This window comes from Artibeus jamaicensis, unplaced genomic scaffold (genome assembly GCF_021234435.1).
Source record: "Artibeus jamaicensis isolate MK-2021 breed Jamaican fruit bat unplaced genomic scaffold, CSHL_Jam_final contig_76, whole genome shotgun sequence".
Classification (NCBI taxonomy): domain Eukaryota; kingdom Metazoa; phylum Chordata; class Mammalia; order Chiroptera; family Phyllostomidae; genus Artibeus; species Artibeus jamaicensis.
The window spans coordinates 23,957,410-23,969,815 of record NW_026521954.1 but is presented as its reverse complement, the minus strand read 5'-3'; the positions used below and the strand labels follow the sequence as shown (position 1 = coordinate 23,969,815).

At 59.2% G+C, this 12,406-nt stretch overlaps 1 protein-coding gene across 1 annotated transcript in view; it reads left to right on the top strand.

Moving 5' to 3' along the window:
- Positions 1–12,311, top strand: part of STX18 (syntaxin 18) — a 92,691-nt gene extending 80,380 nt beyond the window's left edge. Inside the window, exons 6-11 of the mRNA XM_037126806.2 lie at positions 1,612–1,724; positions 4,033–4,121; positions 6,967–7,025; positions 8,171–8,240; positions 10,414–10,494; positions 11,144–12,311. Of these exons, the coding sequence (XP_036982701.2) occupies positions 1,612–1,724; positions 4,033–4,121; positions 6,967–7,025; positions 8,171–8,240; positions 10,414–10,494; positions 11,144–11,239 (508 nt within the window). The 3' untranslated portion in view covers positions 11,240–12,311. The remainder of the gene's footprint in view (positions 1–1,611; positions 1,725–4,032; positions 4,122–6,966; positions 7,026–8,170; positions 8,241–10,413; positions 10,495–11,143) is intronic.
- The last annotated feature ends 95 nt before the right edge of the window (positions 12,312–12,406 follow it).

Here is a 12,406-nt window from a genome sequence, read left to right as displayed (position 1 = left end):
CTGCAGCTTAGGGGGTCTGGCATCTTTGTGGTGTTTGGTCCTGTCCACTTCCTTTTTCTCTCCAAGAACATAACACATTTTCTCATTTGTTATAGTATTTTTTTGCATCTTTTAAGAACATCTTTTACTTTTTCACATATGCGGTTTGGACTTTTTTTGTTGACTTAGTTTATGCTGTGGTTTTTGTTTTATTTTTTTTACGGGTAGTGTTTACCTTTTGTGCTGGCGTTGCAAATGGAATTTCTCTTCCATTGTACCCTCTAACTGTAAACCAGGCGCTTCGGATGCAGGACGTGGTCACTGCTCCCACATGGGAGGTGGGGCCGCGGTGAGTGTCCTGTTCCGCATCACCGTGCGTGTCTCCGATGCTCACAACAGCAAGTCACATTTCCCAAAGGAGGCATACCAGACCCACCCCCACCCACGAGGTCTTCTCAAAATTTGATGTCATCGCTGCTCCATCCAGAGGCTGAGGCCTCGGTCCCCTCCCCTCCCCTGGAGCCTGAGTGGACCATCGCACCTGCCTGGGCCGTGCGTGGAACAGGGCTGCGAGGACAGTGTGTGCCTTCTGAGGCTGAGGGGTAAAAGGTGTGGGGGCTTCTGCCGACTCTCAGACTTGCTCCGGGCAGGCCAGCCCTGTGCCGGTCACACGCCCAGGCCGCACCCGCAACCGTCAGGCCCTTGGGTGAAGCAGCCCGGCTGCCGTCCAGCCGCACTGCGTTGTGTCAGCTGACACTGATCTCATCTTCGCCTGGGTTTACACGGCTCTTTTTGTTCATAGTCTGGCTGCCTGCTCACCACGGATCTCACCACAGATCCTCACCACTCTGCCTATAATCCCCTAGCACTGCGTGGGTTCCAGCGAAGCCGTTACAAGGCACGGTGTTTCATAACCAAGGTTTTTCCTCTCACGTTAGCCTTTTACTGAAAGTGGTAAGGCGTCCATTCATTCAGTGCATAGTTACTAAGCACCGAGAGCCGGACCCTCCTGGACCCGGACCCTGCCCCGTGCGTGCCCGCGGCAGGCTCTGCAGTGCAGAGCTGCGGGCGGGGTTTCCGAGGCAGGGAGGTTGGAGGCGCCTCCGCGCAGATGCGAGGGAGCCCCGCCCCGCAGGTGGACCGAGATCTCGCAGTGGGCGGGGCCTGCAGGCAACACCACGTGCAGTTGCTGAACCGAGTTGGCTCCATCCAGTGAGTATTTAAGGTCTTGTTCGTTTCTGTTTAAGCCACTTTAAGACACCACTTGTCCAGGTGTCGTGTAAAGGGCACGCGTGTGTGTGCAGCAGCACTTTGCGTTGGTGGGAGACAGCCAGCTCTCTAGGCGTGTTGGACTGGGAGGAGGCAGCCTGCGCTCTCCCCTTCGGCCCACGCGGGCCACGCTCCCCTGGTGCTGTGGCCAGGCTGCTCCGTCCTTGTCCTGCGGGCCGTGACACTAGGGCCTTGTAGTCAGTCCCGCTGGAGGCGTGTCAGGGCGGCGCCTGGGCCTAGAGGCAGCCGCTCTGCTCCCAGTGGTGGGCGCGGACGAGCCTGCAGGGGCACGTGGGGCCCCTCCTGCTTTCAAAATGGAATTCGGTTGCTTAAGTAAATTATATGACTGCCAATTATTTGTAGATCCAAGCTGGAACCAGAAGCCAGTCCAAAGACCAGAGAATCCACGTCCTCTGAGGTTTCCGAAGACCCTTCAAAGGAGTCAGAAGAAAAACCTGCCCCTGAAGAGCATCCAGGTGTGAGTTAGAATCAGAGTCTTGCCTTGTGTCTCCTCCTTCCAACCCGAGGGCACGAACACAAAGCAGACGAGGCGGCTCCTGGTCCCGGCCCGTGTGGCGTCTGTGCTCACGTGAGGCCAGAGGAGCGTGGCACCGGCCTTTCTCCCGCTGCCGTGGACTGTGGTGGCCACTGCTGGGACAGGGTGGGAGGACTGCCCCACCACCGGGGGACCGGCCAGTCCAGGAGAAGGGGCCCGCCTGCCGGGGCTGTGCAGCACGGGCGGCACTGGAGACTCAGGGATGCCTGAGGTCTCTGCCCAAGGGTCCTCGCATGTCTGTCTCCGCAAAGGGGGCTCTGCCTCCCTGCCCCCAGTTTTGAGGCACTGCCCTTTGTCCCGGGGCAGCAGGAACCCATGAGTACTACTCGGGGGCCAGGAGGCGTGGAGAGGGGTGTGGAGTGGAGCCAGTAAGAAAGCACCGGGTGATGCATGTGTACGGGTGGGGGTGGGAACTGAGGTTGGAAAGGCAGGCAGGGCCAGACCCAGTGAGGGCCCTGGGGGCTGGGCCCAGGCGTCTGGCCTTGTCTGCTGGCTTTGCCGTGCCGGGTCTGGGCAGGGACCGGTGACGGGAGTCCTGGCCGGTCCTCGCAGCAGGTGTCAGCCTGGCTCCTGGGGTACAACAGGTGAGCCCCTCTGAACGCGAGTTCCCGTAACTGACCCTCGCCATCCGGCTCAGAGATGACTTTCTCTTGCTTCTGGGGCGAGTGATGTTTGTGTTCCTAATTTCACGTTCTTAAAAACCATAAAAGCAAAAGCTTGACATGGATGCCATGATACGGTCCCTTCGGAGATGGCCGGCTCTGGGGGCGGGGCTGGCATGAGTGAGAAGCACAGACACTGTCACTGAAAGAGAGTTGTCTCAGCTCCGTGTCAGGTCCCAGGATGCTTCCAGACGTACAAGTGCGTCTGCTGTCTATAAATTACAGATATTTCACACGTGTGCAGAGTATACAAGATTATGTGTAACCGTGTCTTTTAGAAACACGATAACAGTTCTGGGGGGAGGCCACACAGCTGGTTTTTAAACACTTGTCGAAGTTGCAGGCAGCATGGAGGGTTTTGGTGGTGATGTGAGCCGGGTGGCCACGCCCCGCACCATGGCCTGCCCGGTGGGCCTTCTCTAAATCGGTGTTACGTTGTGCTCCTTTTCCCGGTCAGTCTCAGAACAGAAACTCTGGTGGACGTTGTCCATCACCGGGGTGGAGACCAGCTGTGGGAAGTTTCTTGAGATTAAGAAGAAAAGAAAAAAGCAGCAGCACCTGCCTCTGAGTCCGCGACAGCCTGCCAGCCCCGAGGCACCGCCCACTGAGACGCAGCCTTTAGAAACAGGCCCCCTCTCAGCCTCCCCCAAGGGGGAGCACCCCGACCTTCCGTGGGCTCCCGCGCTCCCGTCTTCCCCCACAAACCCCGCAGGCCTCTCTACCCCACCCTGGCGGCACAGCCCTTCCTGGAGCCCGTGCTCCAGGCACCGCGTGTGGCCAGGACCCGTGTTTCAGTCGTGACCAAACAGGTCTGGCGTTAAACCGTGCACGCGCTGCCCTCCAGCTGCTCATGCCGGGGGTCCGCGCTGGGGTCCACCAATGTGTGCACAGCGAGGACCGGCGCCGGCACCGTGGTCTGGGGAAAGCTGAGCAGCCGGAGGCCGTCGCGGGCTGTGGTTACTGAGAACAGAGGGCACTCACAAGGGAGCACTGCACAGTGACTTACGAGAATGGTGCGGGTCTGTGCGGGCCCACATAGGGTGGTCTCCGAGACATGTGGTAGGCCACCGTTTTTAGAACAGTCAGTGGGAGTGTGCTCAGATGAAGTCCCGGAGGCCACCTGTGGGAGCACAGTGGGAAGGGACAGTTTGTTCCCACACTCTGTGTGTGTATGTGGCTTTTCACAGTGAGAATGCCCAGACGTTTTCGTTCTTCAAAAGGCAGAGGGAGGGGGGTGTGCGTGTTCTGAAGTGAAATACAAGGGAAGGCCGGTCTGGAAGAATTGCTGAGGTCAGTGCAGTACTGAAACTGCACGGGTCCCCTCATGCCACCCCCCACATGTGGGCTCACACATACACACACACCAACCAAGTGCACATGTGCATGCATTAAACCCGCGTGTGCGCCGTACAGACACGCCAGCCCACACACTGTGGCAGAGCCACGCTGCCGTGCCCTGATGTTGGCCGACAGGCTGGAGGTTCTTTTCTTTCCATGCTTGTCGTATGTCTGCCTGTTCTAAAGTGAATATTTTGTCTTCTGTTTATTTTTAATTTTTTTTAACAGAAAAGATTCCGACTGAAGCACAGCCCGAGTTGGGAACCTGGGGAGACGGCAAGGGTGAAGATGAACTATCCCCAGAAGAAATACAAATGGTAATGCTGTTCTCTGCCTGGTGGTTTGTTTCTAACTAGTTCCAGCAAGAATATTCATTGAGTAGGAATTCTGAACACCTTTGCCCTGATCTTTATACCAAGCTTTAAAAATTGTAAATATTTCAGATACAATTTGTCCACTAGGTTTTTTAAAAAGATTTTATGTATTTATTTTTAGAGAGGGGAAGAGAGGAAGAAAGAGAGGGAGAGAAACATCAATGTGTGGTTACCTCTTGTGTGCCCCCTACTGGGGGCCTGGCCTGCAACCCAGGCATGTGCCCTGACTGGGAATTGAACTGGCGACCCCTTGGTTCACAGACTGGCACTCAATCCACTGAGCCACACCGGCCATGACTGTCTGCTAGGCTTTCTAATTTTTTGTATGTTTTACATACATTTAAATTTATAGTAGTATAATTAACAAAAAATTGCCATGGAATAATTTTAGCAATATTAGTATCTTTTCAGCAGCAGTAAAATATCTTCGAGACTAAGTGGTCTTTTATAATTGCGGCTCTGGTGCCTTTTAAGTGCTTGAATCGCTGGTGTCATGGCGATGTGAAGACAGCATAGGTGGTGACTGAAAATTGCACTTTAACTGCTTCCCTCGCCTCGTTGCCGCTCCCTGTCCTCTGGTCGCCGTCCGCTGTAGTCTGCCAGCTCGGGCTGGGTCTCCAGGAGCCCTGCCAGCCCCTGGACAGCAGCACGGCACAGCCAAGTGGCCCCCGGCGCCCCGTGGTGGGGTGCCCCCTGGAAACACTGCCCTTCGCCACAGAGCTGAGAAGCTGCCCCCACACAGCAGCGTCCCGGGGGGCTCCTGGACAGAGGCTGGCACCTCAGTCTGCACAGCAATCCGCAGGGCACAGAACTTTTGAGTACGCGTTTTCTCTGTGACATTCTTAATGTTCACAGTGAGAGGTGGTGGGCATAGCCGTCTCCTTTTAACTTTGGCAAGAAGCAGTAGGGGTCCTGCCCAAGGTCCCCTAGTTGGTCAGGGGCAGCACTTAGGATGACTCGGGGTACATTCCCACCCCAAGTCTCTCATCAGGAAGGTGAGTGGAGCGTCGCACCCGAGCTCTGCCGGCCGAGGAAGGGTCCGGTCTCCACCCAGTGTGAGCCTCCTTCACAGAGGCGCTCGCTCGTGTGGCTGAGCACTTGCTCTTCACTGCTGCCCTCACGCCTTTCGGGACTCACGTGCCACGTCCTCAGGCCCTCCCCAGCTACCCCACCGGGACTTTCCATGGAGGGGGTCCCGGGAAAGAGCCTGTGGACCCTGAGCACGGGGGAGCAGCGTGCAGGGGAGCGTTCTGGAGAGAGAGGGGATGAGAGAGAGATTCCTCTGCTCTGATGCGCCCGGTCACGCAGAACATCCCTCTGCAGGCCCGAGGGACCCACTGGAGTGCCCTGCTAGGGCACGAGCCCCAGCCGGGGCACAGGTGAGGTGGGGCGCACAGGCGGTGCCACAGGGATGCGGCAGGCCGGGCCACAGACTACAGGCACCTGAGCCCTGAGCCGTGGGGCGAAGGGGCCGGGCAGCGCCGAGCAGTGCAGGGCAAAGTGACCAAGGAGAGGAGGGCAGGGCGAAGGGGAGAGAGTGAGGGTGCAACTTAGACCACAGGGAAGGAGCGAGTGCAGCCGGCGCTGGGCAAAGCGCAGATGACGGGAAGGGAGAGGGGCTGCAGGAGGTGAGCAGGGCAAAGGGGAGGGGGCAGGGAGGGGGCGGAGGTGCAGCAGGGCTGGTGGTCGGCAGGCGTTCCAGAGCCACAGTCTTCCTCCGTTGGTGCTTTGCTAACCATGTGGTGACCAGACCTGGAGGCGGATTGCAAAGCCACCAGAGAGCAAGGACTTGCCTCTCTGTCCCCCACACGGCCCGGCCCGGCAACAGAGGACGCCTCAGGAAGTCTGTGGGTGTGACCGCAGCTTTAAGTGACGTGAACCAGAGACTGTGTGAGGCTTCTCCAGAGTTGGGGACGGGCACAGCTTGGTGCGAGGTGGAACATGGTTCTGTCCCGGGAGGTTTTCAGACACTAGGCCCAGGTTGGAAACATGAGAAAAACCTCGAGCTCGGGGGCCCGGGGCAGTGTCATGGAAAAGGTGGCATTGGGCTGGGTCCGAGGGACCTGGGAGAGGAGAGGAGCACTGTGCGTTCAGGGAGTCGAGTGGGCCCGCCCCATGGGGGAGCTCCAGGAGCTCTGTCCGTGTGCCCGGCCCTGTCAAGGCGAGGGCGCTGAGAGCAGCTGCCCACCTGCTGAGCGACCCGGTGCTGACGGGCTGCCCGGGTGGTGGGTCGAGGTGACCCTTCTTACCCAGGCTGAGCCCCAGGTCTCTGGCCCAGGGCTGTTCTGTGCCTGTGGCTCAGTCAAGGGCAGCTCTGAAATCCGGTGTGTCCCTGTGCGGCTCTGCCACGTCCCTGCTGTTGGCAAAGCCAACCCACTCACTGCTCCACTTACAAAGAATGGTCCCGGAGGTGGAAGGCCAGGGCCCGAAGGAGCCCCCTGGGGAGTGCAGATGGGACCGCGGGCTGGCCCTCCACGTGGTCTCCTAGCCAACCGCTGGAGTCAGGTGCACTGGAGCTCAGGTGCACAGGTTGGAGCGGTCCAGCCACCGGCCGCCTGACTTGCGGGTGCACTTTCATTTTCTGGCTGAAGCGGACGTTTGCATACTAGCAAACGTCCAGGGGCTTCCAGAGCACCCAGCACTCTGAGCGGGACCGACACGGGTGATTCTGGAGGAGGGGTCGGCAGCTCCTGTGCAGGCATCGTGCTGGGCCCATGCCTTTGGCTGCGTCACTTTTGAGACTTGAGCTCAGCGTGATGTCATTTTTAATGTGTGTGTTTCCTCACAGTTTGAACAAGAAAACCAGCGCCTCGTTGGTGAGATGAACAGCCTGTGTGACGAAGTGAGGTACGGGTGTCAGGCCTTTCTTCGCTCACTCTGCTGCCCAGGGGCCCACACCTGGCTCTCCGGCAACATGCAGCCCCCTGGGCCTTGTGGGGTCACAGAACCCACTGACGCCCCTCAGCCGTGGGTCTGCTGTCTCTAAGGTGAAATGGGGACTTTGAGAAGGACAGCTGGCGAAGGGCAGCTGCCCTGGTCTGCAGACGCTGCCCTGGTCTGTCTCCCAGACCCCCAGTGGCCTGCAGCCCTGGGACTGTCCAGCCTTCCCAAAGGAAGGCCCGGAACCATTGCTGTGGCGAGAGCACATTCCAGCAGAAGTGAGCGCGCTGAGTCCTGGGTGCTGTGTCCACACCGCCCTGGGAACAGAGCGCAGGTCCCCCGCCCTCCCCCAGCAGAGCGCTACCTGGCTCCCCCAGCCTGTCCCTCCCAGGCAGCTGCTCCACTCCCCTCGCTCTTCTGGTCAAGACTCCTGCCCCCAGCTGGGCCCCTGGGCTGGGCACTCAGCCCAGTGCCTGCAGTCTCTCGCCTTCTGTTCCCTGTCCCTGCTCATGCCAGGACAGCAGCTCACTCCAGCGCCCCTTCTAGATGCCCACCAGCCCAGCGCCCACCCCTGCTGCCCCCCACTTGGGGAAAAGCGCCGACCTCAGATGCGAGGTGATGCAAACAGCATCAGAGGTTTCTCTTCCAACGCAGAGTTGGTTTCGGTGGCAAAGGTGCCCTTTCCATTAGCCTGCTGGGCAGGAGCAGAGCTGGGGTGTCTGTGCTCTCTTAGGGCTTCCACTGGGCTCCCCCCAAGGCACTGTGGCTACTAGTCTAGGGCCAGGCTCCAAGGCATTGCTTTCCCTCGGTAGGTGGGGGGAAGGCCCGTGCTTCTGGCCCTGTGCAGACTCGGAGGCAGGGCCGTGGGTCAGCTGACGCAGGACGGCGGTTTCGGGGAGGTCCAGGGCACCCCAGTAGGCCGGGAGGCATTCGAGGGGAACTGGCCGCCTCCCTCCCGGAGCCCGAGGTGGTGTTCCTCCGCTCACCGATGACGTGGTGTGTCCCCTCCCTCTCACACACACCTTCACTTAAAAGAGGTTTGTTTAGAAATGTGTAACAGTCCTTTTAAGATTATAAGTACTAATAATATGTAATCTTATTTTTTTATGAAGGCAAATTGAAGGGAAAATGGTTGAAATTTCCAGACTTCAAGAGATATTTACAGAAAAGGTTTTACAACAGGTAAGAAAAACAAGAGCCGCTTTAAGTTCCAGCATAAAAGAGGAATATTCCGAGAACTCAGTGCACTTCTGAAGCCGTCTGACGTTGCAGCCGTGTGCGTGGGTGGGGGCGGGGCCCGCAGACAGCGCGCATGCGCAAGCTCTGCGGGTAGGGCCTTTCGGGTGTCGGGCAGCTCTGTACAGACCCCTGGGCTGGCCCCGGCCCCGCGGGCTGGGGACCGGCAGGGGGCGGCCCCTGCATCTGGGCTCCGCGTGCCCTCGACAGCGGGATCGCCTCTCTGACCTGTGGTTCCCCATCTAGAAAACGAAGCAGCCCTTGGTCTAAGTCCAGTGATGATGCCCCCAGCACGTCCGGCCTGCACCCTGCCTGATGGGCAGTAGCTTTTTATTTATAATTATTTCTTAATAATAACCATGGGTAAAACTTAATAATAAAAACTAAGGGTATGTTTTCATTGATTTTTTGAGAGAGGAAGGAAAGAGAAACATCGATCAGTTGCCTCCCATACCCACCACAACCGGGGATTGAACCCACAACCTTTTTGGTGCGTGGGAGGACGCCCTAGCCAACTGAGCTGCCTGGCCAGGGCGGGCAGGAGCTTCTTACTCCGTCGTGATGCAGGAGTCTAGGCTGGGCCTCTCTGAGGGGCCCGACCGGGGCACCCCCGCCGCAGTCCTGGCGGGAACTGCGGTGGTTCTCCCGGATTCCGTGGCGGGTCTCCCTCTGCTTCCAGATCCTCCTGCCCAGTAAGCAGGAAGACCTTTACAGATCCGATAAATTTGCCTCTTGTTCTCAGCCTCCACAGACTGGGGGGGGGGGGGGGGGGGGGGGTTTGAAGGGGAAAGTCCTTTTTCTCCTCCATTAACTGGATGAGTGGACCTACGATGCCGCAGTCACAGAACTTCCCTAAACCTCGGCCAGGCTCAAACCGTGAAGTCACTTGCGTCCCACAGCAGTTTGGAAGGTTGGGTTTCGGAGTCGCCCTCCTTCACAGCACCTTGACCGTGACTCCAGCAGGGGGAGCTCAGCCTGTCCTGCAGCCCTAAAGGTCCTCGGTTCACGACCCGGCACCCACAGCAGTGGCATGCGATACCTCCGTCTCAGAGTCTCAACTAATTTCAGGAGGAGGCTCAGCCTGGTTGAAGCTCAGAGGCCAGGGACAGTCACACAGCCAGCTCCCACCTGGGCTCGTGGTCACATAGTGACATCTGGGGCTCTCCTGAGCCCTGTCTCCTCTGCAAGCTGAGGCTGATGTCCTGCCACACGGAACTAGTGGAGAGGAAGTGCCCGGCACCGGCCCAGTGCGGCCCGCTGTGGGTCTCGGTGCCTTCATGCTGTTGTAGGGGTCTGGTAGGGACGGTGTCCGTCAGCTCCCACCTTGAGCTCCTCCCAGAGGGTGAGGGCAGACATGTGAGCTGGCCCGTGTGCCCTTGGCTGTGTGACTCTGTGGCTAAAGGCTGCTCTGCAGCTCTGGACCATTCCGGTCTCCCTGAACCCCCACTCTACCCCCCCACACACACACACACACACACTTCCCCTCACCTGAAGGGAGCCCAGGCTGCTGCCCCGGCCCGGGCTTGGGTCCCGCCTGTGTGACGCCTGGCACTTACCTGCCAGGTGTTCCATGGGAAGACCAGGCTGCCCCCCACCCGGAAGCTTCCCAAGCGTCTGGAGTCCATGTTCTGCAAACATCCCGCACCCCATTTTGACTGTTCCATTTTACTCTTTCTCTTAGAGACTCGTAGGTGAGATGCAGCACTTTTTTGAAGCTCGCACGTGCGTTTGAAAGCACAGGCATCTGAGCTAACTTCTCCAGACTTGACAAAAAGCAAATGAGACTGGAAGGGATGCCCCTGGTGTGTGATGGCCACTCTGTCATTGGCAGCTCTTCTCTTTGCCTGGCAGCTGGCACAGGATGGGGTGGAGAGGACCCAGGCACTGGGGGCCAATTCCAGGCCTGCCGCTTGGTGGCTGTGACTTTGGACAACTTACTGAACCTCTGTGAGCCCTAAACCCCCCTTTGTAAAATGGAGCATTGCCCACCTCATGAGTGCCGTGAGGGCTCCTGGGTGCAGGCGTGCGGACCCGCCCTTTGTGTGCAGTGGCTGCTGTTTGGTGCAGGGTATTGGGGGCGGGGGAGGTGCTGGTGCTCATGTGCCCTGTCCTTCCCCAGGAAGCCGAGATCGACAGCATCCACCAGCTAGTTGTGGGAGCGACAGAGAACATCAAGGAGGGCAACGAGGACATCAGAGAGGTGGGTACCCTTTGGGCCCCGCATCTGACCTGGTGCCACCCTGAGTCTGGTGGGAGCATCAGCCTCGCTGGCAGCGCTGACCTCCCCCCCATTGCTGGACAGCCCCGGTCCATTCCCGCCCAGCCCGGGGCTCCGCTGGGGCGGTGGCTGACCTCCCTGCAGGGGAGCGTGAGTGCTCTCAGCAAGGGTCTGACCTGCTGCCCAAACCCAGGGGTGGGGCCCCGCCATGGGCCAGAGACCTGGGCGTGGTATGGAGGCCACCACAGCCAGCTGCTGCGTGACCTTTCTTAGTGAATCCTGGGGTTGGGCTGACATAGACAAAGGACTGTCCCTAGGCCACCACCATCGAACTGCCAGGGACACCGGCCAGGGTGGCCATGGTGCTGTGTGCAGTGTCCACCCTGGTACAGAGGGCGCCCTCCGGGGTGTGGGGGTTCCCGGGAGAACCGTGCAGGGGTTCCAAGTGGGGGCTGGCCAGGAGGGTAAGGCCTCCCCTGTGTTTTCTGGTGGGTTTTAAACCACCATTTGGGTTTTGCTTAATAAACAGCCTTCTGCTGAGGGGGAAGCCCAGGGTGCAGGGACGCGGTCACAGCCCAGGGATGGGCCACGTCCGGGGAGCCCCGGGCAAACCCCCGTGCTCTGCCCCCAGGCCATCAAGAACAACGCGGGCTTCCGAGTGTGGGTGCTCTTCTTCCTGGTCATGTGCTCCTTCTCCCTGCTCTTCCTCGACTGGTATGACGGCTAGGCGCCCAGCACGGGCATGTCTCCGCCTCGGCGACAGCGTGTGGCCATGACCAGCCTCTACCACAGAGCCATTTGTGGGGAGGGGGGCTGAGACATAATTCACAGAAGGGACACCCAACCCATTATTAGCTGAAACAGAAAACAGTGAACACAGATTGGAAGTGGGCGGTGTGGCAGTGGTCACCGGGCAAGGCGGACGGACAGGAGGGGCTGTTCTGAGCGGAGGCCGCTGTGCCTGAGCTGCCCAGGGAGGGCCCAGCAGGTCCCCAACTCCACCAGCCACCTTCTCGGGGCTCAGAGGAGGCGTGCCCCCGACTTCCTGCCTCTGGGCTGAGGAGCTTCTGTTCGGAGAAGGAAGGGGCCCACGAACCAGCCTGTGCCCAGACCCTCGAGGAAACGTGATGGGAACGCCCACTTGCGGTGGAAACACGAGACAGCTGGGGCCACGCGGTGCAGAGCGTGCTGGTGGCCACAGGGCTCCCTCGCGCAGGCATGGTGGTCCTGTGCTGCTCCCTGGGAACTGCGTGCTACACGGGGGTCCTCAGGCAGCCACGGGGACCCTTGTGTTCTCTGCGTGCCCACAGAAAGTGTCCGGAGTCACATGTGAATGAACTGACCATCAATAAAGGACCTGCTGCCAGGACATGCGTGTGGGGCTGGCCTTGGCGCAGTGACCGTGTCTGGAGGGAGATGGGTGCGGGAGACGTTTCCACAGGTGGGCACCACTGTGTGTGCGCTCCGCACGGCCCCGTGGCACCGGGCCACAGCGTGCACACACCTGCAGTCACCTGTGGTTGCGGTCCGTGTGCAGGGGCCCTTGGTGCAGAAACACGGTCTGTCAGAGAAGCGCGCTCAGGAGGCGGCGTGGGGCCGGCTGTGGCCACTGTGCCCATTCGCAACAGGCCTGCACTGCGCTGTTCACCTCTGATGACTTAGACCCGGGGACCTCGGAGCGTCCGCCAGAAACAACACACTCGGATCACGTGGGAGAGAATGTCTGCTCATCTGCTGTATTTAATCGTCTTATACACTGTTATCTAAGTGGCGGTTCTGTAAACATACTTTAATGTCAAGATTCAGGTTGAGACAACTTTTTACAGAGATTGGGAATTGAAACGCCATCACTGGCCTTGCAAGGCGCTGCACTGGCCCCGCCCCAGCCTCTCCC